Source organism: Leptonychotes weddellii, chromosome 9 (genome assembly GCF_054177405.1).
Source record: "Leptonychotes weddellii isolate Sample4059 chromosome 9, ASM5417740v2, whole genome shotgun sequence".
Taxonomy (NCBI): domain Eukaryota; kingdom Metazoa; phylum Chordata; class Mammalia; order Carnivora; family Phocidae; genus Leptonychotes; species Leptonychotes weddellii.
The window spans coordinates 93,761,254-93,788,473 of NC_138377.1; the positions used below are offsets into that span (position 1 = coordinate 93,761,254).

The following is a 27,220-nucleotide window of genomic DNA, read 5'->3' on the forward strand; positions in this document are numbered from 1 at the left end:
CAAGACTGTACAAATAGGGAAGGGGCAGGGGGGAAGGAACATTTACATCAATTAATTGTAGCAGCATCTTTATTGCAACAAAGAACCTGTAATAAAATGCAACAAAACTAATGTTTCACTTTACATGATTAAAAGCCATGTAGCTGAAAATGAAAAAACCCATAAACTTACTGGAGTGAGACATGCAATTCTTTTTATACAAGTCAATGCTTAAAACAGCAGGCACTTCATGTTCCAAAATTAAACACCTGAACTCCAATTGTGCTGAATACAACGTAAATCTGTATTTGGGTTATTCAAAAATAAACATACAAATACTACTTTTTCTCTCTGTGAGGGACTTCTGAAAGGATTATCCAGAACGGTCTCTTGACCAAAGAAGAAAAGCAGGAGCCAGCACCTTGCACTGACATGTCTCCATATTGTAGGCTGCAAGACCGAGAGGTGAGGCCGGGTAGGGTTGGGAAAGTGGGAGTCAGGGAAGTTTCCTTATTCCTTTATGTCTGCTGGGAATGGACACTCACCTGCAATCTCTTAGTTTAGATATGGCCATGTCTCTTTTCTTACTTTAAATAGCTCTAAGTTAGGCTCCCAGGCTTAAGCAAGCACTCTATTCTATATCCCAATTCCCAAATCCTCCACTACTAGGAAGACACATTTAGTGTAACAGTTTTAATTAACTTCAGAATGTCATATACTAATTAGAAGTACTGCTTCATTAATAAGCATGCTTAGCATTTACTTTAGAATGGAAAAATTAACCATTTTATGTTATCTTTAAAATGTTTCATAGGAATATATTAATAAATACTTCTTTAAAAATTTGCCTTTTCTACATATCATTTAAACTACCATGAGTCAGGGCATCTGGATGGAGTCTAGTACCAACTGAACACTAACTGGCTGCATGGCCATGGGTATATTTTCTCCTCTCTCTCTATGTAGGTTCCTCCTCTATCCAATGAGAACATTAGGTTATATCAAAGATAATAATAGCTTGAAAAATTTATGATTCTACAATAGTGAGAGATCTTATAGGAGTCATTCCACCTAAAGAGAGAATTATGTTACAGACAGGTGGGATACACCTTCTGTAAGGAATAAAACAAGTAGTAAAAAAAAGTAAGCATCAATATCTATATCTCATCCTGTTAAAAAGTAATGCATGCATTGTGACTTCATCCTCTTGTATGAGGCTTTCGAAATGAGCCAGCTACGGCATCGAGGGAAGAACCTTCATTCCAAAATGAATCTCCAAACAAAGAAGATACACAGTTCACGATACCTTCTGCTTCTTTCAGAGTGAGAAGGGCCCAATAGTGATCACAGATGAGCAGCTACATTGGCTATTGCTTTAGGTGTTTGTAAATCAGTCCAGTGTAAAAGTCACCTATTATTTTCTCAATCCGACTCCATTCTCTACAGAAGACTTTGTGAAAGTAGCCCACAAACAACTTTAGAATCACCCTGGAAAGGCTGTTAGGAATGCAGATTCCCGGTCTCCACCCAAATCAACCAAATCCAAACTTCTAAGAGTAAGTTCAAGACTGCATTTCTTTTTAAGTAAAAAGCATCCCAGATGAATCTTAGATTCTGAGTCCCACTGCTCAACAATGCATAAGCAACTATACCTGTTGATGGTTGCTCAAGTGCACCTATTTATCAAGCCTGCAAAACCCACCCCATTTGATGTTTAAACCAGTGCTTTTTGGCTCTTACCAAAAAGTATTGCTACTTTTATATACTCTTAGCCTTTTAAGATGTTACCCATAGACAGGGTACAAAGAGTTTTAGTGAGATTTCTACTGATTGCTTGAAAGGACTATGATGTTTTCCATGTCAGTTTTTAAAATGAAACTCCTCAAACTGTCTTTCTGCACGTGAATTCAGTCACGTATTTTCCCCCTATAGAAGGAGAATGGCATTTAATGAACTGGGGATTATAACAGAGGCATCCCTTGTCATATGAGGAAAGGACAGGCAAGATGCAAAAGGAAAACACTGGTGAATTCAAGAGTACTTGAGGTTCTTTAGGGTTTGTTTTGGTAAAATGAGAGATGCCATTGTGAAGAAACAGCCTTAACGGGTAAGAGGTTTCAAATGAGTAGATGTCTAAAAACCACTATATACCATTTCCATTTTGCATATTATGTAAGGATAGATCCCTGGAAGCCAATCAGTTCACAAACAAAAACCACCTTCGATAGTCAGATATATAGTTAAATCAAGGGGGAAAATACTTTCTTGGGGAGAAAAATTACCCAAATCAATTTAATTTAACATTGAAAAAAATATAAACACACCTTGGCATGGGAAAATATCATAAACAAGAAAATCAATACATACACAGACAATAAGGAAAAGTGTGGTACCTATCATACAGTATAAATACACAAACAGCAAAACCCAATCCCCTTCCCAAGGACAGAACCACCAGGTCACCCTGCCATTTCCGGACCTCGCCCACCTCCCACCTGGCTCTCAATGATGAATTCACCTCTGATGCACAGTCATCACCCTTACCAACGGAGGCTGTGCTCTCTATGGGAGAAATCTACTCTCCGTAGTGGTGAGAAAGAAAAAGAGCAATTTTTCTTAGAGCATTGTTTAAAAGTACTGGAAACAACTTTCCAAACACTGAGGCTTGTGATAAAAAGGGTCAAACTCATAGGTGCCTTCCCTGCCGCTGGCAATGTGACCCAACAACACCCCAAGACTCTAAGATGACAGATTCCAATCAGCACCTGAAAGCCTATGAGCTCCCTTAACAGTCGAGTGCTACGGCTAAACCAGGAAAATGTCATGGCCATTTACGACATTGCTTAGAGGCTCTGAACACTTAAAAATAGAGCCATGGCTTGCCGGGGATCAGTTTATGGTGAAGAGGTGGTTTGGAAACCTCTTTACTTTAAGCTCACAGTATCTAAATGATGTTCAAATAATTTAAAATGTTTAAATTTGTAAGGTTACCAAAATTAAGATGAAAGTAACAAAAAATGAGAATTAGAAAAATAACTAAGGAACTTTTCCTCCCTGAATAATGTTAGTCTGTAACTGTGTTGGCAAGACAGTGATTCTTCATTCTGGTTTCCTTAACTAACATTCTAGCAGTTTAAATTTCACCCCCCAAACTTTTTAATGAGGATTTTCGGTCAAATTTTACTTCTACTTAGTTCTTAAGCAGATCCTCTCCTTTTCCTCTCCCTGTCATTCTCCACCCCCTGGTATCTCCCACCCTACCACGATTCCCTTCCATCACCCTAGAACTCTGGAACATTTCAGTAAGGAAATACCCAATGGAAACTGGCCCCACTAAATTTTCTGAAGAGTACAAGTTAATGTGTACTTTTCTCTTTTCTTAAAGGAGAAGAAATTGCCTGCAAATATTTAAGCTCTAACCATTTGATTAAAATTTTTCTGCCTGTAATTATCAATATTATAAGACTAATTAAACCATGCTACATGTACAGTTACTTGCCTTTGTATGAAAGGAAAAACCCACTCTGTCATATCATCAGAGAGAACTATTTATACTAGATACAGCTGAAATTGGCTAAAATTGGTCAGAGCTTGAATGAAACAAAATAAGTGTTTTTAGGAGGCCACTAAATTATCCTTGAAAAATCATTAATGACTGGTTAAGTCATAGGTTTAATAGTGATTAGTTCATAACATGCTGGATACACCCCAAGCAATGAAGCATAAGCTATTCAATTACATTTAAGTGCTATCAAATCTGTAACTAGTCAGAGTTTCTGGAATTGAACCAAACCAATCACTAGTATCATCATATTTTAACAAACTCAGAAGTATACTGTAAAAATACACTAATTAAGTCCATGAGGTTTATAATGCTATTAAGAAGTGAAAATAAGGTAGTATGGATACATGGTGCTAATGTCTTATTTCTTTCAGTAATTCTCATGGTATTGCTGGGTCCTTTAGAAATATGCGTCATTCAATTTTGTATGTGTACGGTTAAGGTATTAGATTACTACCCACAAGCTGTAGATGCCCGCAATGGCACCAAATATATTTTCAGAAGTAGATGTTATATGGCAGGTACCAAAATGTGATGATCAGTTCCATGTTTTCTATCGATTAAACCTCCTCATTTGGTTAAACAGCCAGTGTATACCAGAGTTCTACACAGGTCAAAATTATATCACTTTGAGAGCAGCAATACGCGATCCAAGGTTTTCTTGAAGGTAGTGCAAAAGATGCAGTTCATAATGTTCTCCAGATTCAGGGACTCTTATGCTGTGTCTCTCCTGAGGATAGATCTTAAACAACAACAAACATCAAAATACAGAAAGTGAGAATTTAATAATACTTTTCCTTCCAAAGCTTTCCACAGAGTTTCAACAGGATAATATGGAGCACAGCCTCTCCAAGATATTACATGCATATATCCAATATAAAGGCCCCTCCCCGCTTTTTATCATTCCTTATATAGCCCAAGGCTTACGGAAGGATTTATCTATAGATCACTGGGTCTCCAAGTGTGATCTAGAGACTTCTGGGGTCCTCAGAAGCCTTTCGAGGTATACACAGTCAAAACCACTTTCAGAACAACTTGCCTTTATTCACTGTGTTGGCATTTGCACCAATAATGCAAAAGCAATGATGGGTAACAGTTCCAGTGCCTTAGCATGAATCACGGCAGTGATATTAAATTGTACTGGATGTCACCGTATTCTTCACTACCACACACTTGTAGTAAAAAACAAAAGTTTATTAAATTGCAACCCTTGAATAGATGTCTTTTTACATGTTCTGTGGTGATAAATGGGAAGAAAGCAGAAAGCACTTCTGCTATAGGATGTCTAAAGGAAAAGCACTTATGAAATGGAGTTGCAAGCCGAACTGCCACTTCTTAAATGGAACTCCATTTTCAACTTGAATGACTGACCACTATGGTGATTCAGATTTGGGTACCTGGCAAACATTTGCTTAAAAAATGAATGAAGTGAGCTGGTCACTTCAAGGACAACACTGACAATATTCGTCGCCAATGATAAATCTTGAGCTTTTAAGTAAAAATTAGAATTTTGGAAAACTTGCATCTACCACTACTAGCTCATGAGCTTCCCCACTCTTACAGACTTCTGATGGGATCAGGGGTATAATATTAATATATGTGATTTTAAAAATACTGTATAATGAAATGAGTCAATACTGAGAAGATTGACGTTATACAGTGAAGCAATATTTTCCAGATGACCAATGTATGTGTGAAAGATCCATCAGAAGTACAAGATCCAACATATTTTAATGTAACACAGTATGAAATGTTTTAGATATGGCGTCAGATTCCACACTAAAACTAACCTTTAAGAAACTAAGATCTGTCCAGTTTTGGTGTAGTATTCAAGAAGAATATCCAAAATTATCTGTAAAAGCTAACATATTCCTCCCTTTTCCTAACTACATATTCTGTGAGGCTGAATTTTCTTCACACAGTAGTCCCACCTTATCCACAGGGGACACATTCCAGGATCAATATTGGATGCCTGAAACTGCGGATAGTACCAAACCCTATAGGTACTGTTTTTTCCCCAACATACATACCTATGATGAAGTTTAGTTTATAAATTAGGTACAGTAAGAGATTAAAAACAATAACTGATAATAGAACAATCATAACAACATACTATAATAAAAGTTACCTGAATGTGGTCTCTCTCTCTCAAAATATCTGGTACTATTGCTCGTTCATCCTGGGACGATGTGAGGTGATAAAGTGCTTATGTGAGGAGACGAAGTGAAGTGAATGACCCAGGCACTGTGATACAGTGTTAGGCCACTAGTGACCAGACACTATGTCAGAAAGAGGATCATATGTGTCTTCTTTTTTTTTTTTTGAGAGAGAGAGAGTGTGCGGTGGGAGGGGCACAGGGAGAGAGAAAATTCTAAGCAGGCCCCACATCCAGCTTGGAGCCCGACATGGGGCTCCATCTCACAATCCTGAGACATGACCTAAGAAGAAACCAAGAGTCCGATGCTTAACAGACTGAGCCATCCAGGCGCCCCAGCGATCATCTGTTTCTGGACCTCGGTTGACTAAGGGTTAACTGAAATCTCAGAAAGCAAAACTGCACATAATGGGAAACTACTGTATACTTTAGCCAAAACAACACTTCCCAACAGATTGCATGTGGAAGCAGCTATGAGAATCCAGGTGTCTTCCTTAAGTCAAGCATTAAAGGGATTTTACAAAAATGTAAGAAAACAATGCTATTTCTCTATTTTTTTTTTTGTTTCAGAAAATAGTTTTTCTCCTCCACAAAAATTGTGATTTGTGTTAACACATAATAGTTTATCACTATTTTTTTAAAAATATTTTAAATTTTTCTTAGTTTTGGGGGTGCCTTGCTGGCTCAGTTGGAAGAGCATGTGGCTCTTGATCTCAGGTCGTGAGTTCAAGTTCCACAATGGGTGTAGAGATTACTTAAATAAATAAACTTTTATTTATTTTTTATTTTTTATTTTTTTTTTAAGATTTATTTATTTGAGAGAGCGAGAAAGTACATGAGAGGGGGGAGGGTTAGAGGGAGAAGCAAGCTCCCCGCCGAGCAGGGAGCCCGATGCGGGACTCGATCCCAGGACTCCAGGATCATGACCTGAGCCGAACGAAGGCAGTCGCTCAACCAACTGAGCCACCCAGGCGCCCAAATAAATAAACTTTTAAAAAAACAAAACAAAAATTTTCTTAGTTTTAGTATCTTTTATGGAAATACTGACAGACACAACCCACATAAATGAAAGCTCTTTGGTGTGCACAGGGGTCCTGAGACCAAAATGCTTGAAAACTGCTGCTACAGACAAATAGCTCATAGTTTATCTACATAAATGTCAACTGAAACATAAAAGAGGAAAAAGTAATATTTTTCATTTCTTATGAGCACATAATCTGTGAAAGAAGTACAAAGGTGGAAGAAACGAATAGGTTATCTTTTAAAACCTTTTTTTGAGTAACGGAGCAATAGTTAACTTGTGGTCTTCTATTCCAATGTCAATATAAAATAAAAATTAAAAGACCATGTAAAGAAAAGCAAAGGGGATACTGAATGGACTCCTGTCATCTTTTCCGTGATTACAAACTGAAAGCAGTTACAGATACACAAGTTATATAATCCAATAGGCCAGTTCTTAGCCCAACTTCAACAAAATCTTAATTTTTACCCAACTAGAGGCACTACTAACTATGCCTAGGACTTTAGATCCTTTAAGCAGAGAGTGGTCACAGCTGAAAATTCAGCCTTACTCCATAGGTTATTATATTTCAAAGTAATCAATCACTATCACTACTTACTTCAATCAGAAAATGAAGAACTCACCTGTAAATCATATGGCTTTCCAGCCCTCACTAAAAAACTCAGTAATATACTGGTGTGTGCAAAATGGACATTCTCATCCAAGAATCCATGTAAAAGTAGTAAACGATTTGGTCTAGAGAAATGGAAAGATTACAGGATTAGGCAAAATAGAGTACTTGGGAAAACCACTTAACTCCTCTGATCACAATTAACTATTAGTTAATATTACAGTTATGTAATATATCCGACTATATATAGTTATATAATATACAATTATATAAAAACAAATATAACTATATAGTAATATAGTTAATGTTAATAATAGTTAACTTCCTTATAATGTAATATTAAAATAAGAATTCAATATTTTCTGTTTTTTTATTTTTATTTTTTTAAACATTTTATTTATTTGAGAGAGAGAGAGAGCATAAGCAGAGGGAGTGGGAGAGGGAGAAGCAGACTTCCCGCTGAGCCGGGAGCCCGACTCGGGGCTCAATCCCAGGACTCCGGGACCATGACCTGAGCTGAAGGCAGACGACTAATGACTGAGCCACCCAGGAGCCCCGAGAATTCAACATTTTCAATAATAAATTTATAATATATAACCAGATACTACATATAATGAAAAATTATGTGTTCTATTTCTTATGATGATCTTAGCATCTATCAATAATCATAGCATGTCCCTAGGGAAAGAAAAATCATAAACATTGTCTATAGAATATATTTAAGCAGAAAGAGAATTTTTTCCACCCTGAAACAGTTATATACTTTACTTCTTTGAGTACAGTAATTGCTTCAAATATAACTTGTAAAAAAAAAAAAAAAACAGGTTAGATGAACTGGCCTGTAATTCAGCTTTGAGAAATAGCTATGCCATTTGAGTAGTCTATATAATATTAGTCTTGGGGTGCCTGGGTGTCTTGGTCGTTGAGTGTCTGTCTTCGGCTCAGGTCATGATCCCGGGGTCCTGGGATCGAGCCCCGCATCGGGCTCCTTGCTCAGCAAGGAGCCTGCTTCTCCCTCTCCCACTCCCCCTGCTTATGTACCCTCTCTCGCTGTCTCTCTGTCAAATAAATAAATAAAATCTTTAAAATATTAGTCTTGGTTTTGCAGTATTTGTAGTTTTCATTGTTATTAAAGACAAATTTTAACACTACAATTTTAAATTTATAACCTGAATTTTAAAGCTTGAACTTACTCAGAGGGAAACTTCTCTGCTTGCATGGCCACAGATCCTAAGTAATAGCCCTGTTCATTCTGGTCAGGGTGGCCCATATAACGTTCTGTGTAACCTGTATCATAGAAGATCCACAGAGTGACTGGGGCCCCAGCAATAGCAACCTACAGAAGACAACAATAACAGTCAAGTGTGGTCCAAAAAAGAATGGCTAGCAATGAGAATGTGTAACTGCAAATTTATAGGCTAAAATTATCCTTAGGCTTTAGCCCCACAACTGGGGCATACATGGTCTCAGGCAACTCAGAAAATCAAAGTGGAGTGCCAAGGTCAAGAATTTGATACTTTGTGAGTCAGTGAGCTTCATGTTCCACAGGCATGCCAAATATCAAACCCTTAACCTGGGCTAGTTGAAATATACACTGGGGCCCCTTTGTTAAAAGGCGAGACTGAACTAGAACATATGAATGCCTCAGTGTAAACTCATTCCTGCTGCTGGGGGAAAAAAGTGTGACAAGTGTCAGCTTTATATAGGAAAAGCAGTCATTTCTTTTTTCTTTTTTAGCCTCTGCTGGCAGTACAGAATTTTTAACAATGAATGAAATATATTTAAGCACTGAACACTTTCCTCATTTTAAGGTTCCCACACACAGTTTTATACTTAAATATTCTAATTACTTTCTTGACAGCTGCAAGCCTGGGAAAATTATGGCAGTTTTCAGTTTATTTTGTGGTTATTATAAAGATTATCTGAATATACATGCAAGAACAAAAACCCTATCATTTTCATTCTTAAAATTATTTTTCACTGTAAGAAAAAATCACGTTATTGAAATAGTAAAAAAGAAAAACACATCATAATTGCCATTTTCTTAACAACCTTTGGCATCTTTATTATTTCCTTCTAACATATTTCTCTAGGAAGTTGTTTATAAAATTGTAACCATCATTTATATATTTAATACGGTATTCATTCAATAAAGATTTACTTAAGACCTACTATGTGCCACGCATTGTGCTTGGCTACTGAGGATACAGTGATGTGAAGGGCACGCAAGTCCCTGACATCAGAGCTTGCAGTCCAGCAATTAAATAAGTAATTACAATCCAATATGCGAATGCGTGCGCGCATGTGTTTTACTAATCATGACTATCTCCCATAATCTTTGGCGTGTCTATAAATAGCCAACAACTGGTCATCAAGATAACAAGTGTTTTTTAATATACAGATAGATAGATATGTAAATATATTTCTTACATGGCTATCACAAGTTGACAAGATACATCTATTATCTCACATGACTGTTAGATACACAAATCCTAACATTCCATAATATTGCCAACTCTGTAAACCTTCAGAAAATAGGCACTTTCTCATATCCTCAATTTATTGAAACTTCTACCCCTATTGCAAAAAGAAATACAATAGGAAACCACATACCCTGAAGATATCTGACCTCTGCATTAATGCCATCAGGGACAGGTATCCTCCATAGGACCAGCCATGGATGCCCACACGATCTAAGTCAATGAAATCATATTGAGAAGCTAGATATTGGAGTCCTTCCACTTGATCATCAATTTCTATTTGACCCTGTCAAAAAAGGGAGAACATTTCACTGATTCTGCTGAATAGAAGTCTCATCATCAGAGTGTTTTTAAAGCTGATAAATGGTTTTCACTAAAAATACCTGTAGTATTTTTTAATAATTCATTATCAATTGAGATTCTGTTGCCCGAAAAGAAATTTTTTAACTCTATTTAGAGATAGGGGCCTATAGCTTCTGTTGCTAGCCAGTCCTAGAGTTTAGTTACCCCTTAGTCACAAAGTTCTTTCCTACTGAGGCCCAAACTGTTCCTTGCTATATGGGTATTTCCCCTTTCCATTTGTTCTGTTGTCTGCTAAGAGGTCAGCATCTTCCTTGTAACAAGCCTTCCTATACCCAAAGACAAAAAATTAGCCCCCTTAAGTGGTTGACTAATTTTACTTCTTTTTAAAACTTAATGCAGTAAAGCAGAAGGAATCACTCCCGAGGTCTTATTCTCCTATTTCCCCATCATCTACTTCTAGGAACTGAACATATGCTATTTCTTTAAATCCTATTAAGTCCTAATTCCTACCACCACCACCCTGTCTGTATTACTAGGCCTGCCAGTGCACACAATCTCCTTCACTGAGCCAAAAACAAAAATAAAAACAAAAAAAACTTACATGAGAATACAACATAAGGTCAAAGAACTGGCTGTGGGAGAAAATCCCATGTCTTACTCAGCATGTCCAATACACTGGCAAACACAGTAACTGCCTTACTGTGTAAAAGGAACATCGGATTCTCATCATTTCCCAAAGCAGCAGAAAGGACATGGGGCATCTCTAAAAGGTAGCATTTAAAGCTTCCTGTAGAGAGAAAGAGGCTTGTCACAAGGAAGGCACTAACCAGTTGGTTTCTCTCTTCACAGAGGACAGAACAAATCTCAATTATTCCTCTCAGTAGGGCACAGGATGCTGAAAACTATGGTGCTGCTTTCTGGCTAAGCTGGATATACATCATAGGAAGAAAGGGTATTTCTGTGTAAAAGTGGTTCTATCTCAGCTCCCCAAAGTTATATACAGGTAGACAGGCAGATGTGAGCTAGCCTAGTGAATACCAAGTTGCATCTTCCCTCCCACCCCTGAACTATAACACACAGACACACAGACACACACACACTCTCTCTCTCTCTCTTACTCTCTCTGCCCCGCTCTCGCTCACTCACAGCCCCTTCCCCCAACTTGCTCTCTGAGATTTCACACCAAATAATGAACCAGAAAATGTAAATGTCTTTAAAAGAAAAATGTTTATATGCTCACACACCATTTTGTATTTAAAGGCGCCTTCAAATTTAAGCCCTCGGTGACAGGATCCCCTGTTGTCTATCACTACAACCACATAACCCAGAGAGGCTAGGGTATTCAAGCGGAAATACTTGACTCCTTTAAACCGGTTATTCACCAACTGCACCTGAGGAAGAAATACAACTTCAGTGAAATGTATTATATGGTAGCATAAAAAAGCAAAAGAGGCAGGATGCTGTGAAAAATAGAAAGCTTGAATTTTTTGTATTATTTTGCTTTTAAAATGAAATTTTATTTTCTTGTGGCAAGAACACTTATCACAAGATGTACCCTCTTAACAAAATTTTAAATGTACACTACAGTATCATTAACTATAGGACAGTGTTGTACAGATCTCTAGAACCTTTCATCTTGCATAATTGAGACTTTGTGCTTGGTGATTAGCAACTCCCTATTTCCCCCTCTCCTTGACTTATTTTTAAATTAACTTAAATTTCTCTTGTTTATGTGGTTTCTTTTTTTTTTTAACTTCACACTCAAGGTTCAGGGCAATTACTGAGCAACTAAAGACTTTAAAACTGTAACCAAGATATTCTTTACATATGAGACAAGAGATTTAACCTACCCCATAGAAAAAGTAACTAAAATCATTACTGCTACTCTGAAGAACTGTATCATTCAAATTACAGAGACAAGAATAAATAAGATCATTTTTCTTCCCTACCCGTCTCTTCTGGGGTTGTCCCTGACCAGCAGCAGAAAAATTTAGTATTTTAATGAAACACTGTGACCAGTCCAGCTTCCTTTTTCTTGTTATACAAATCAGTGCAAAAGGTAGGATAATTCTTAAATCACTTATCATGCTACCATACTTCAAAATGACTGAGGAATTAAATGTGGTTTAGTGCCTCAACAGAAATAAACTAGTGAAAAGAGGACTTCATTTTTTTTTAAGTTTTTTATTTATTTAAGTAATCTCTACATCCAACATCGAGCTTGAACTCACAACGCAGAGATTAAGAGTTACATGCTCTTTGACTGAGCCAGCCAGGTGCCCCCAAAAGAGGATTTTAATTAGTAGAGAGAAATTTAGAGAAGTTCAGGGTTTGGTGGACACTAAGATAGACATTAAACAATGACAAAAAAGGTTCTGTCAAAAATGAAAGAAGTTTTTTGTTTTTTTTTTTAGGATTTATTCATTTAGAGAGAGTGAGCATGTGAGCGAGTGGGGGGCTGAGGGGCAGAGGAAGAGGGAGAAGAGAATCCCAAGCAGACTCCCCAGTGAGCATGGAGATCTATGCAGGGCTCCATCTCACAAGCAGGGCTCAATCTCACAACTGAGATCATGACCTGAGCTGAAACCAAGAGTGGGACACTTAACAGACTGAGCCACCCAAGCCCCCTAAAAATGAAAAGTTTTTTTTGGCTGAAACCAACAGGAAAACCAAATCAGCCACTTAAATAAGAATCGACACCATCTTCACACAGTAAATACATACTGAGCGTTTATTAGGATAGACTGGGGTGTGTGTGCCATGTGTAGAGAATCTTCTCTTTTTGAATTTCTGGATATTCAGTACCTCTGTAACAACTGCAAAACTGGTCTTCCTGTTTCTACTCTTGTCCTCCTACAGTCTATTCACACAATAGCAAAGGGATGATTTTAAAATGTAAATTACATAAGACTTTATAGCTTAGCTCCCTCCAATAGTAAAGAGTTCAGATCTTATTCTAAGATCCTTATCATTGCCTTTTAAGACCTTATATTATCTGGCCATTGGTTTTTTCTCTGACCTCATCTCATACCAAATCCCTACTTGTGTACTATACTATAACCTTATTATCAACTATACCAACTTGATTCTAATCCCCAGGACCTTGACATTTACTGTTCCCTCTGTCTGGAATGCTCTTCCCTCAGGTCTTTAAGGTGGTTCACTCCTTCTCATCTTATGTACCCTCAGAGACCTTCCCTGAACTTAACAGAACTCCCATTTTAGTCTCTTTGCAATCCTCTTTCCCAATAATTATTCATAGCATATCCATTATATTAAGTTACATCATTTATATGTCTAGTCATTTATTATTTTCCTCATTAAGCTCCATGAGGGGGGGACCTTAGTCTGATTTGTTCGCTGTGGTATCCTCACTGCCTAGAATAGTACCTGTTACATACTGGGAACTCAATGACTGTTTGCTGAACGAATGAATTAAAAATGGAGATAGGAGAATGATGTTTTCCCTTTCTTTTTAAAAAAATTATTATTTATTTTTTAAAAGATTTTATTTATTTATTTGACACAGGGAGAGCGAGAGAAGAAACACAAGCAGGGAAAGTGGGAGAGGGAGGAGCAGGCCTCCCGCTGATCAGGTAGCCCGATGCGGGGCTCGATCCCAGGACCCTGGGATCATGACCTGAGCCGAAGGCAGATGCTTAACAACTGAGCCACCCAATTTATTTTAATTGCAGTATAGTTAATAGCGTTTTCCCTTTCTCTCTTAGGAGGAGGAGCAAAAAAGGAGGGAGCTGAAAAAAGAAGTACTAGGCATAGAACACAAAAATGAGTATTTAAAGAAAGCTACTTCAGGGTGGCTGGGTGGCACAGTTAGTTGGGTGTCCGATTCTTGGTTTCTGCTCGGGTCCTGGTCTCAGGGTCCTGGGACCAAGCCCCATGTCTGGCTCTGCACTCAGCAGGGAGTCTGTTTGCGGACTCTCTCTCCCTCTCCCTCTGCCCCGCAACCCCCATGTGCTCGCACTCACTCTCTCTCTCAAATAAATAAATAAATCTTTAAAGAAAAAAAAGAAAAATCCACTTCACTGTTGTCTGTTGTCACACGCAAAAATGGCCTCAACTGTTGTCACACACGAAAGTGACCTCAACTGCCTGATACGAACATTTCCCCCAAGAGCCAGTGTTTGTGCCCTCACAGCCAGAGGCCTGCTACTTCTGGAGGAAGGTACTTAAACATAATGCCCTTTGGCACTGAGAATCAGAAGTCTCCTTCAGTATCAGTTCTTCAAAACCTGTGTCCTGCTATCACTTAGCCTGCTTTCTTGTACATTTATATTTATAAAAGTGTCTAGAGCACATAGGAAACATGACAAGGATTTGTTAAAACATACAGCTGTTATCAAGAAAGAGTTTAAAAACCTAAGCCTAGATGACTTTAATCAGAAATATTTGCTTTTCTTGGATTTCACTTTCGTCCAACTATAGACATTGCTGCAGTTAGTGACAAAGTAATTCACTTCATGTTACAAATTGTAACACTGTTGCCAGTCAAGATTCCCACTTTGACCTGAACATACACCAAGAAAGGACACAGTTTGGACTGATAATAAGATTTAATCAAAAATTTATTTTTATTTATTTATTACTTTTTATTTGAAAGAGAGAGAGAGCAAGCACAAGCAGGGGAAGTGCAGAGGGAGAGGGAGAAGCAGGCTCCCCGCCCAGCAGCAAGCCTGTTGCGGAGCTTGATCCCAGGACCCTGGTATCACGACCTGAGCCAAAGGCAGACACTTAACCTACTGAGCCACCCAGGTGCCCCCTGTGGCTTTTTAAACATCATTAGTAATAAGGAGTAATATAAAGGAGTTCTCTAGTCTTAAAGATCTACATAACCAGTTAGTCTTTATAGTGTGTTTGTCACATATCTCATATATCATTTCTTCACTGGAAAGGAGAAACATCCTTCTTACTTAGCCTTATTATCAAAATAATATACCAAAATATGTAAAACTTCTGAGAGTGTCTTGTAATTTCTCTCTTGCATTTCTTTGTATTAATCCTTTATTTTTAAAAGGATTTATTTGAGAGAGAGAGCACATGAGCAGAGGGAGAGAAGCAGACTCCCTGCTGAGCAGGGAGCCAGACACAGGGTAGGGCTCAATCTCATAAACCTGAGATCACGACCTGAGCCAAAACCAAGAGTCAGATACTTTAAACCAACTGAGCCACCCAGGCGCCCCAAGACTTTTTTTTAAAGTTTACAAAGATTTGGCTTCAAGTTTTTAACAGAAGGCTAATTTAGCTGTTTATAATTTTGTTTATGATTTACGTATAGATGAGTATAATACAAATGTGCATCATGTTTTGTTTGTAAAATACACTTAACAATGGCAAAGTGATTTAACTTGATATATGATGGCCATTGCTGAGATTTTGTGGCTTATGCAGTTATTTTGCTTTTATTTTATTTTTTGGATGTCTTTTTTTTTTTTTTTTTCTATTTTTAAAGTAAGCTCTACACCCAAAGTGGGGCTTGAACTCATGACCCTGAGCCGAGATCAAGAGTCACGTGCTCTACTGACTGAGCCAGCTAGGGGTCCCTATTTTTTGGATGTTTTAGCATCTGGATACATTTCCAGATACTGAATAACTGGATATAATTATGAAGGATATTTGCAGAGTCAAGAGCTGCATTATAAAAATGGTATAATTATATTCTAATTTCTTCAAAGGCCCAACAATAAGATAATCAATAAACATTTTTAAAAAGTGCCAATTAACCAATGCCCCTACCCCAATACTTTACTCTGACAGTCAACAGGATTTACTTAATATTCACATGCTAATATTTAATCCAGAAAAAGGAAAATCCAGGTGTAAACTTCTTACAATGCTGAATAGTAGTATAGCAGTTGCCTTAACTAGATGATAAAAGTATTCTAGTCTGCTTGAGAGATATAGACTTAGAATGAAAAGGGGGAATTCATTAGGCTACCAAGGCTTCTGAAAGTATCTATTAAAACTCTTTTTATTTACCAAGACAGTTAACTATTTAATTTCATTTCCCAAACAAGTGTCTTCTCTACATAAAAGACAACATATTTACCTACTGACATGAATATTCCATTGCTATGACAGTTTCAGTCCTACTGTAAATTAAGAAACTGACACTGATTTATTAAATTAGCCATGTAACAAAATTCAACTTCTAAATAGGAATGAGAACATAAGCCAGAGTCAAGAACAGCAGAGGCCCAACAATGCTCAAATCTTAACTTGAACAACTAGACATTTAAAAAACAAATCACCTAAAAAATACACACACACACACACACACGTATGTATATAAATATGCCCACCTGAGAGCTGGGTGGGGGGATGGGTGAAATAAGTGATGGGGATTAAGGAGTGCAGTTGTTGTGATGAGCACTGGGTGATGTACAGAATTGCTTAAACTAATATAACACTGTATGTTAACTATACTGGAATTAAAATAAAATTAAATTAAAATAAGTAAATATGCCCACCTGAGGACCACCATATATGAACAGCACAGTGGGGTACTTCTTTCCAGGCTGTAGATCATGAGGTTTGTACAGCATCCCATACAATGTAAATCCAGTAGTACTTTCAAAAGAGAAAATCTCTGGAGGGGTGTAGTCAGGAAGAGGACCTATGAGGAGATAACAAAAAAAGTACATAAAAGGAGTTCTTATGGGAGCTCTGCAATCTGAGAGCAAGGAAAAGAAACCATAAACCCACAACCCCCCACACAAATAAATGACCATCCCCCTTTCAGGTGATAAGCAAGAATCTTTATCTTTAAAAAAGAAAATCTAATGAATATATTTAATTATTTCAAAAGTAGATACACAATATTCTGAATAATCCCTGGAGCCTAGGAGGTATTCAGATGCAGAACTATACAAATACTTTGTGCTTGGTTCAGTGTAACTTAATGATGGTTAAGCACATACCTGATCAGAAACTGGAAGCACAAATTTAACTCAATTTAACTTGCTCACAGCAGGTGCTCAATAAACATTTGTTTCTGATCACTAGAGAATAAGCCTAACCAGGACCCAGAAAAAATGAAAGTCATGATCAGTCTTTGGTTTACCAAAGCTATACAGACTTATCCTAAGTCTGTGTGTACTGGATAATGTTACAATCTAAGCAGAGATCATCACCATATTACAAATTCTACTTGTGGACATTAGAACATACCCTGTGGTTTTGCACTAATTTCTTAACCCCTTAGCAGCTATTCATGAGTGAAAATACTTAACAGGAAAAAGGATTTGGGGAGAAAGTGGATTAAAGATACATAAAATTACTCCATTTTTTTGTTTAAGAAATCAAGCATTTAAAAGATAGATAATTCACAGTGCTCTTCACTCCCATACAGAACAAGTGTTCTACCTTTTATTAAGATGACCACTGTAAGTGCTTTAAAAAGTTAAAGCTATCAGCTGGTTATTCCCTAAAGCTTCAGCTTCCCTGCTCAGTCTTACTAGTTCTGTGTACATTATCCTCATCTGTTTATCTGAGAAATTACCCAAACATGTGAACAAATCATTTCTTAGCTGATACTGTGACTATTTTATGCTTATTTTCAAAAAGGCCCTCCAGGGGCATCTGGCTGGCTCAGTTGGAAGAGCGTGCGACTCTTGAGCTAGGGGTCATGAGTTTAAGCCCCACATTGGGTGTAAAGACTGCTTAAGTAAAAAATTAAATTAAATTAAAAAACTTCAAAAAGGCCTTCCAGACCTGCTCCTGCCTGGAATGGGAGGTAACCCATCTTATCTGGTGGTTGATAGAATAGGAAGGGTGGGATTAATCAGGAACTCAGCAGCTCAGGGACAAGTGGTGGTGAGAGATGAGAAATGTGGATCTATGAAACAGACTTAGTGCACTTATGTACTAATCCTACTTAAAATCAGGCTCAGGGAAACGAGTACCTGCTGAATCCAAAATGGTGGCCCAAAATTCCTTTGTTTTGCAAGTTGGGTCATCTTCAGGACTTGAAAGCTTGTAAAGGGACACACAGTGTGGATTCTTCTGGTTACTGTACTTACTTATAAAGAAGTCACAATGCTAGAGAAAGGAGAAACAATTACTTTTTCCCTGTGGAAAAGTAAAAAAGGTGCTCCATCTGCGCTGGTGCTAGAGCAGAAGTATGGTTGAGAGTCTGACCACTGACGTCCATATACAAGGCTGAAGTTAAGAGTAGACTTCTTAGGGCGCCTGCGCGGCTCAGTCGGTTAAGCGTCTGCCTTCAGCTCAGGTCATGGTCCCAGGGTCCTGGGATGGAGCCCCGCGTAGGTCTCCCTGCTCGGCGGGGAATCTGCTTCTCCCTCTGCCTCTGCCCCTCCCCCCTGCTCATGCATGAGTGCTCTCTCAAATAAATAAATAAAATCTTTAAAAAAAAAAAAGAGTAGACTTTTTAGGGGAGCCTGAGTGGCTCAGCTGGTTAAGCGTCTGCCTTTGGCTCAGGTCATGATCTCAGGGTCCTGGGATCGAGTCCTGCATTGAGTCCTGAATCAAAGCCCCACATCAAGCCCCGTATCGCACTGGGCTTCCTGCTCAGCCAAGAGCCTGCTTCTCACTCTCTCTCTGCCCACTACCCCCGCTTGTGTGTACTCTTTGGTTCTCTCTCTCAAATAAATAGATAAAATCTTTAAAAAAAAAAAAAAGAGTAGACTTTTTAAAGTTTTTTCTCAGAGAATCAGACTTCAGCAGGCCAATTTCACTGATTTTCACATTACTCTAAAGGAGTATTACAGCAGAAGGTCTTTTATATGATAGGAAACTCTTTTCCAACAGGGACTAATACCTGGCTGATGCAGCAAGAGTGGGAATAGCCACGGTCGGTCAGCCTTGTCACCTCTCCAGGGTTTACGTAACTGACCACGTATAGGTGATGTTCCAAAGGAGAGTCCTTGGTGCCTTCAAAATATACCAGCTTCCTGACTTCATCAACCTGGATCTGTCAAAAAAACAACAATAGAAAAATCAGTGCTAGCAGGACCTTGGCCAGGCTAGTAATTCAACAACCAATTCCCAATTTTAATTAGAATCATTTGAGTCACCCTTCAACTTGTGCCTCTTAAAACATTTTGCCACCAATGTTAATAAACCTGAGTTGGTTTTGCTTATGACTTTTACCTAAGAATAGATCTTGTCCACAAGGAAAAAGGACACTTGAATTGCATGCTATTATTAGTTTCCTATATGACTGAAACGTGGGCTTTTCTTAAAATGCAAGAATTATTTTATTATAACGACAACATTTTACAGGGAAAAAACATACCTATATTGCAGCTGAGGTCAACCATTCATGCACACTTAAAAGAGTCTAATTTTAGAATCCAGTGTATTTCTCAGTGCAGTATTATCTTAGGCAGTACTTTTTTGGTCTTTTGTACAAACTTGCAAAAGTATTTTATCTACTGGGTTGGGAAATAACTGAACTCAATTACAGTTTCAATACTGGTATAGTTTATAAATAAGTATGGGTAAGATCTTTTAAGTCTTCATTCAGAACTCAAAAAACTGTAAGTAAACTCACAGCTGAATTAATTTAATATTCTTCACAAATTACAGTAGGAGTCTAAATAAATGGCTTTTATTGTCCCTTTAAAAAAATCTTTTACCAGGGCGCCTGGGTGGCTCAGTTGGTTAAGCGACTGCCTTTGGCTCAGGTCATGATCCTGGAGTCCTGGGATCGAGGCCCACATCGGGCTCCCTGCTCGGCAGGGAGTCTGCTTCTCCCTCTGACTCTCCCCCCTCTCATGCTCTCTATCTCATTCTCTCTCTCAAATAAATAAATAAAATCTTTAAAAAAAAAAAAAAATCTTCTACCAGGCTATTCAGTGTTTAATGAAATTCAATTTTTTTGCCCAGCAAAGAAAACATAGATACATTTCCAAAAGCAAGTATTTTTAAATGCCACATTTTCTCCAGGACGCTGTTTCTTCATTATTAAATATTTTTTAGCATACACAGGTACAGAAATAAACACGGTTGAGATTAAGTAGGCCCACATGACATATACAGAAAGGATACAAGTGAGAGGAAATGGCAGAACAAACATTCATGAAGTTTCACAGGTATGTGTTAATCTGCGCAAAAGGTTAGGATAGGTTCTGCTCTTGACCTAGCAGCTGGGAGTAAGGCCTTTCAAAACTGAAGAAATAACTGGTTAATTTCTCACCCCTGATTTAAAGGTTCTTTTCTTTGTTTCGTGTAACTACTTCATTAAACAGAAGTATCAGAATCACCTTGAGGGGTTTGTTAAACAGATTGCTGGGTTCTGCCACCAGAATTTCTGATTCAGAAGGTCTGGGGTGGGCCCAATAATTTACATTTCTAAAATGTTCCCAGGTGACGCTTAGGCTATACAGCTGGTCCAAGGACTATACTTTGAGAACCACTCCCCAATAGTGAGGAGCACATGGGCTTAAAAGTCTCAAAGCTCAGGGCACCTGGGTGGCTCAGCCATTAAGAGTCTGCCTTCAGCTCAGGTCATGATCCCAGAGTCCTGGGATTGAGCCCTGCATCGGCTCCCTGCTCGGCGGGCAGCCTGCTTCTCCCTCTCCCACTCCCCCTGCTTGTGTTCTCTCTCTCGCTGTGTCTCTGTCAAATAAATAAATAAAAAATCTTAAAAAAAAAAAGTCTCAAAGCTTTACCCAATTATTGCCATTAAAAATCTTTGGGTGGGAACAAGATCACTGACAAAAGCAGAGAAGGAAAAGGTAACTTTAAAAAAATAAGGCCAGGATAGAGGGATATGAAAGAGTAAGAAAGAGAGGCACAAACACATTACATAAGTAAGCATGACATAAAGAAAGAAGAAAATTGATGCACATAACTGCAAGTAACAGACATTTAGGTTGCTGAAATAAGATTCAGATCTGCGTAAATACAATTCTGTGGGTTCCATCAGTATTATCCAACCATTACACAAGCAGGAACTTTATAATAGTGTAATTTTTTGTTATCAGAACTTGGAATTGCACAGTAAGATTCTTCTCAAATGACAATAACATCCAAGGTCCCTAAACAGAAAAAATATATTTGGATATATATAACCAGAAGGCCACGTGAGACGCTCAGTGGAAATTAGACTAACGGTTACCTACGATATTCTAAAGTTTTTACCAACAAAACCAAACCTGACACCGGGATCTTCACTTTCTCTCCTTAACCACCTTGGGGACTGTAAGTGACTTCTATAGCAGCCAGTACACCTAATCCTTTAATAAATCTCCAAATCAATTTAAGAAAATCAAAGGCCTTCCCTAAATCCTGGTAGCATACATCAACTTAACTGAATGTATCACACACATAAAAGATGGGGTTCTTAGAGCTCTCAGGAAACTGACCACCTAACTGAAAAGTTCAAAGAAACACAAGATACTATGAAAGGCAAAAGAAAAAAAAATTCAAATTCACTGAATTGTTACAGAAGGCCACATGCTAAAAGGAAAGAGGGGGGATTTTCCTCCTTTTCCATATCAACCTACACTCTGTATATATGTCCACCACTCTTTGAAGGTGGTGGATAAAACTTTAAATTTGTGAGATAAGATAAACAGGTAAGTGAAAGAGAATCACTATCTCAGAAGTAGTAAATGCAAGTTCAAATGTAGAAATGACATGAGCAGTCTATAAGAGATATAAAAATAATTTTCAAACAATATCCCAACTCACAACTTTTGCAGACTCAGAAAATATGGACCAGCCTTTTTCTTATTAAGCAGCAACACTATACTTGAAAATGATGAACTTAAGTAACCAGAACACATCTAATACCAGGGCTATAAAACGGGTGATTTATAATTTAAACTAAGATTCTTCCTTTCTAAAACTTGAGTTCTTGTAGGCCCTAACTTAATACTGTCAAAACACTGGGGTCATATAAAGTTGTACTACAGTTTTTTTGTACTGCATAAACACAGCAAACGTTGACCAAACATATCAGTAGAATAAAAGAGCATACATTAGATCCATGCCGGCCAAGAACTTCCCATTCACCACTGGTAATTGCTATTTCTTCTTTGACAGGACACTTGAAATCACCTAAAGATAAACATAGTTATCATTCAGCACTCTGTATCAGACTATAAGCAAATGAAACAACGAAGAACATTACTCTAAACCTCTTTTTTCCAAAAGCACATTAAATAATTTAAGTTATAGCTGGGGTAATGAAAATGTTTTGAAACTAGGCATGGGTGCTGACTGCACAACACTGTGAATGTACTAAATGCCACTGTTTATCTTATTTTTCTTAATGTTTAATTTAATTTTTTTTTTAAAAAAGTAATCTCTACACCTAATGTGAGGCTTGAACTCAAGACCCTGAGATCAAGAATCATATGCTCCACCAACTAAGCCAGCCAGGTGCCCTGCCACTATTCATTTTAAAATGTTTGTTCAAGGGGCGCCTGGATGGCTCAGTTGGTTAAGCGTCCGACTCTTGATTTCAGCTCAGGTCATGATCTCAGGGTTGTGAGATTGAGCCCCGAGACAGGCTCTCCTCAGTGGGGAGTCTGCTTGAGATTCTCTCTCTCCATCTCCCTCTGTCCCTCCCCACCCATAAATAAATAAATCTTTAAAAAAAAATAAAATGTTTAAAATATTCATTTTAAAGTGGTTAATTTAATGTTATGTGAATTTCACCTTACTTTTAAGAAAGTCTATAGTTAAAAAAATTCCAAGTTATGAGTCTTCACAATACAATGGAATAATGGTGGAAGGATCCATGTAAAATCAAGTAAAAACAGCAAAATAGATTCTGATGGCAAAGCCAGAAAAAAACTCAAAAGCAATTGTATTCCTAAGAGCTAGAAGTCTAATGGGTTGACAAGGCATTTCCTCTAGAAATGCAACAAACTACTTAAAAAGCCACAAAAGAAGAATTTTTATACAATTGTTCTTCATCTGCCAAAAAATAAACTGGGTATTACCACAGTAAATGCCAACATGCCCCATTTGTCTTTATGAGATTCTGTCTGGGTAAAGAAAACTCTCAGTGGCCAGTGGCCGAAGGAGGAGGTTAAAAAATGGAAACCATTTCTCTTTGCCTAGTAGCACTGTGGGAAGAGACAGCTGGGGACGGATTATACGATGGTACAGGGTCTTAACTAGGGTCCCTGTAAGGTTAAAAAAGTTGATTTATTTTTTCTTAAGACACAAAAATTCAACTTAGTACTTTAAATTTTATGTCCAGGAAATAAATACTATTTAATATATATATAACAAGTACTAATTGTTTCACATTATAGCCACTTGAGGAAGAAGAGGGAAGAGGAAGATAAAGTAGATACCACGGAAAAAGGAAAATTTGGAGAAAGAAAGTCTAAGAAGAAAGGAGGGGAAGGGAAAGAAGAGGTAGATAAACTGAGGGGTCCAGAAAGAGACACTGAGAGGGAACAAAGAGGCTAGGCTTCAGGGATGAATGTTAACTGCCTACACTCTTCAACAGGAGTTTATAATTTTAAGTTACCAACATTTTATTACTGTTCCCCAAATATTGTTTTAGTTAATTAATTATTATTCACAGCTCTTTGACCATTCTTCATCACTAAAATTTCTGGAGGGTGCCTAGGTGGCTCAGTTGGTTAAGTGTCTGCTCAGGTCATGATGCCAGGGTCCTGGGATTGAGTCCTGCACTGGGTTCCCTGCTCAGTGTGGAGCCTGCTTCTCCCTCTCCCCCAACCCCTCCCCACAGCCCGTGTAGTAAAATTTCTGGAATTTCGTAAGTGGATTTAATTTATGAACAACAGAGGAGCTGGTAAGGGCAATTTCACACTAAGGCTCTCAAGGAAGAAATTCATCATCTTGGATATACAAGATGCAGTCTGCCTTAAAAAAATTAGGCTAAGTAAAGGAACAGAGTCATAGGCAGTATTTATTTTGTTAGTCCTAAGATGTAGCTCATGTTTCCCAAATAAGAATGATATTTAAAAGGCCTTGTTGAGAAAAACATGCAACCCACTTGAAAAGTTGGCAAAGGATTCAGACAAACACTTCTCCAAAGAAGATATACAAATGGATAATAACACATGAAAAGATGTACAATGTTACTAGTCATTAGGGAAATGCAAATCAAAGGCACAATGGCATACCACTTCATACCACTTCACTAGGATGGCTATATCCAAACAAACATACAAATAAACAAACCACATGGAAAATAACAAGTGTTGACAAGGATGTTGATGAACTGGAGCCCTTGCGCACTGCTGATGGGAATATAAAACGGTGCAGCTGCCACAGAAAAGAGTATGGTGGTTCCTCAAAATATTAAAAATAGAACTGCCGTATGATCCAGTAATTTCACTTCTGGGTATACACCCAAAAGAACTGAAAGCAGGGTCTCAAAACAGGTATCTGTACACCCATGTTCATAGCAGTATTAGTCACAACAGCCAAAACATGGAAGGAACCCAAGTGTCTGTAGACAGATGAATAGAAGACACAATGTGGTCTATACACACAGTTGAATTTATTCAGCCTTAAAAATGAAAGACATTCTCACATATGCTATGACGTGGATAAAACTTGAGGACATTATGCAAAGTGAAGTAAGTTAGACATAAAAGGGCAAATACTGTATAATTCCACTTATATGAAGTATCTAGAGTAGTCAAAATCAGAGAGACAGAAAGTAGTTGTCAGCGGTTGAGGGGAGGGAGCAATAAGCTAAACTGGGTATTATTTACTGCATAGCTTCAGTTTTGGAAGATGAAAAAAGTTCTGGAGGTAGATGGTAGTTAATGGTTGCATAACAATACAAACATACTTAATGCGACTAAACAGTACACTGAAATAGTTAAAATGGTAGATTTTGTGTATGTTTTGCCACAATTTAAAAAATGGCTGTTGAGTCTGTTATGTCACAAATGGCATTTAAGCATGTAACATTATCATAAAGTGCCTACCATTCTAAAACAAACTCTATATTATTAAAGTAGAAAACTATAACTCAAATAAAAAAACAAAAACAAAAACAGGAGAACTACTGGATATACCATTTCACTTTTTCCAGGCTTACATGTCCATTCTGTATTACATTTCCCAGAAGGAAAACCATCACTTTTTAGAGAGAAATTAATTCCAGCTGACACAATATTTAATTTCACTTTGGACAGCATAATTATATCAATCTGAAGAGCTATAACCATATTAACTTCAGTGTAGATGCAGACAGTATTAAACCAAAAAAAATAGGAGGGGCGCCTGGGTGGCTCAGTCAGTTATGTAGCCAACTCTTGATTTCTGCTCAGGTCATGATCTCAGGGTCCTGGGATGGAGCCCCATGTTGGGCTCCCTGCTCAGCAGGGAGTCTGCTTCTCCCTCTCCCTCTGCTCCTCCCCCTGACTCATGCTCTCTCCCTCACACTGGTGCTCTCTCTCATAAATACATGATCTTAAAAAAAAAAAAACATAGTATGTAAAAAAACAAAACAAAACTAGGATGTAAAAATATCTAAAAACCAAATAACATTTTAAAAACAGCTTTTTAAATCTAAATATGACTTGGGCTCACTTTAAACAAATTAAAAATTATAGTCAAGGCAAAAGTAGAAAGCAAAAACAAGTAATTCCATTCCCAGAGATTACTCACTATTAATAGTTTCTTACATATCCATCAAGAACTTTGTCCTGTGATTTCACATATGTATTTATATTTTAGCTTAACTTACGTATTAAGTTTAATGAAGCAAGTACTGATGCTTATAAAGTATATAAAGTATACAAAAGTGACATTATATTACCTTGCCCCTCCCACTTTCTGCCCCCAACATATATATATATATATATTTTCTAAATAAAAAAGGATTTCTTACTTGGGGCAGGCAGCCCACCACTGGATCGTTTATATTTGCTCTCCTTTAAAATGGATGTGATTTTGTATAAATGACGGAAACCTGTTTTGCATTCAGAGGCAAAAATAAATTCAATTTCATCTTCATGACTTTGGGGAAAAACATGAAAGATGTCATGGATCTGTAAAATGAATAGCTTAATTTACTATACACATTAATGAAAATACTACATAAACAATTCAATTAAGTTAGAGAAAGAATTACTTGATAAATACATTCTGAAACATAAATGTCAGTGCTAGGGGGTACTGTGTATTTACAATATAGATTTTGTCTGGTCCTTTCAGATTTATCTCACTTTAGTCATAGACTTCATCCATTGAGAAATAAATGTTCCCTATGGTGAAAAAAGAAAAATACGACCAAAAGCTTTTTCTTACTCATCTCTATAATCCTTTGAAACACGGCATGAGGTTTAATGATATAAATCTTATTACAGAATCTTACTACTTATTCTTATCCAAAATCTTACTACTTTTCTAAAGAGAAATATTGTAACAGTTGAAGGGTGAATCATATAAAGCCTGTACTCAGCCAGGAAGTGATCTGGCTTTATTTATTTTGTATCTTGTTTAAGTTTTTTCCACTAAATTGGAAAATGAAAAACTCAATCCCAACTGGTAAATTTTGGTATAGTTTGCCAACTTAAAAGAGAAAGTCTCTTCTAGACTTCTACTGAGGTCCTCCTAAGAGGCACTGATGAGGCTGTTTTTCAATACATGATGTGTCCAGGAACAAGGGCAAATTTGCAACCAAGGAGATAACGTTATCTCCTTGTCATGTCAGTGACATCTACTTTCTATCTACAAACATTCCAATTTGAAATGTTCAAACTAAGCAAATAACGTTCCTGGTTACTCTGAATTTAAAAATTCGTTTGGATAGTTTTCTATAAAACTTCACTTGCTTTAGCATTCTGAGAAAATATATAACCAAGTACAGGAAAGCATACATACATTTATCCAGATGTCTGTTGTTTCTTCATAGATAATTAGTGGTGTCACGGAGTCAGGCACCAACTCGATGAGTCTCTGTCTTTCCATGGCATCATCTTCTACTGGGATAAATAATTCAGGTGAGATCAACACTATCTGTAGGCGAGTTTGGGAGCGATCTAGTAGAATGGACCAAGCACTATTTAAACAAACAAACAAAAAAGCACCAAAAATAAAGCCATCTCTCAGAAAATGAATATTCCCCTACTCTCTCCTCTAGTACCCATCTGTTATTTCTGTAATCACAATTAAAGAATTG

The 27,220-nt window shown here is 37.5% G+C and overlaps 1 protein-coding gene across 5 annotated transcripts in view; it reads right to left on the reverse strand.

The window, feature by feature from the left end:
- Positions 1-51: 51 nt before the first annotated feature.
- DPP8 (dipeptidyl peptidase 8) overlaps positions 52-27,220 on the reverse strand; it is a 63,550-nt gene continuing 36,381 nt past the window's right edge. For 4 of the 5 annotated variants that reach the window (XM_006729651.3, XM_006729650.3, XM_081831268.1 and 1 more), the window contains 11 exons: positions 26,923-27,100; positions 25,928-26,087; positions 22,073-22,152; positions 18,905-19,057; positions 18,030-18,165; positions 16,596-16,741; positions 11,355-11,501; positions 9,941-10,093; positions 8,521-8,663; positions 7,341-7,452; positions 52-4,283 (listed from right to left, as the gene is read on the reverse strand). In XM_006729651.3, the coding sequence (XP_006729714.1) occupies positions 4,161-4,283; positions 7,341-7,452; positions 8,521-8,663; positions 9,941-10,093; positions 11,355-11,501; positions 16,596-16,741; positions 18,030-18,165; positions 18,905-19,057; positions 22,073-22,152; positions 25,928-26,087; positions 26,923-27,100 (1,531 nt within the window). In that variant the 3' untranslated portion in view covers positions 52-4,160. Of the gene's footprint in view, positions 4,284-7,340; positions 7,453-8,520; positions 8,664-9,940; positions 10,094-10,737; positions 10,898-11,354; positions 11,502-16,595; positions 16,742-18,029; positions 18,166-18,904; positions 19,058-22,072; positions 22,153-25,927; positions 26,088-26,922; positions 27,101-27,220 lie in introns of those variants that run through there. The other variant, XM_031024107.2, reaches the window with a different exon arrangement.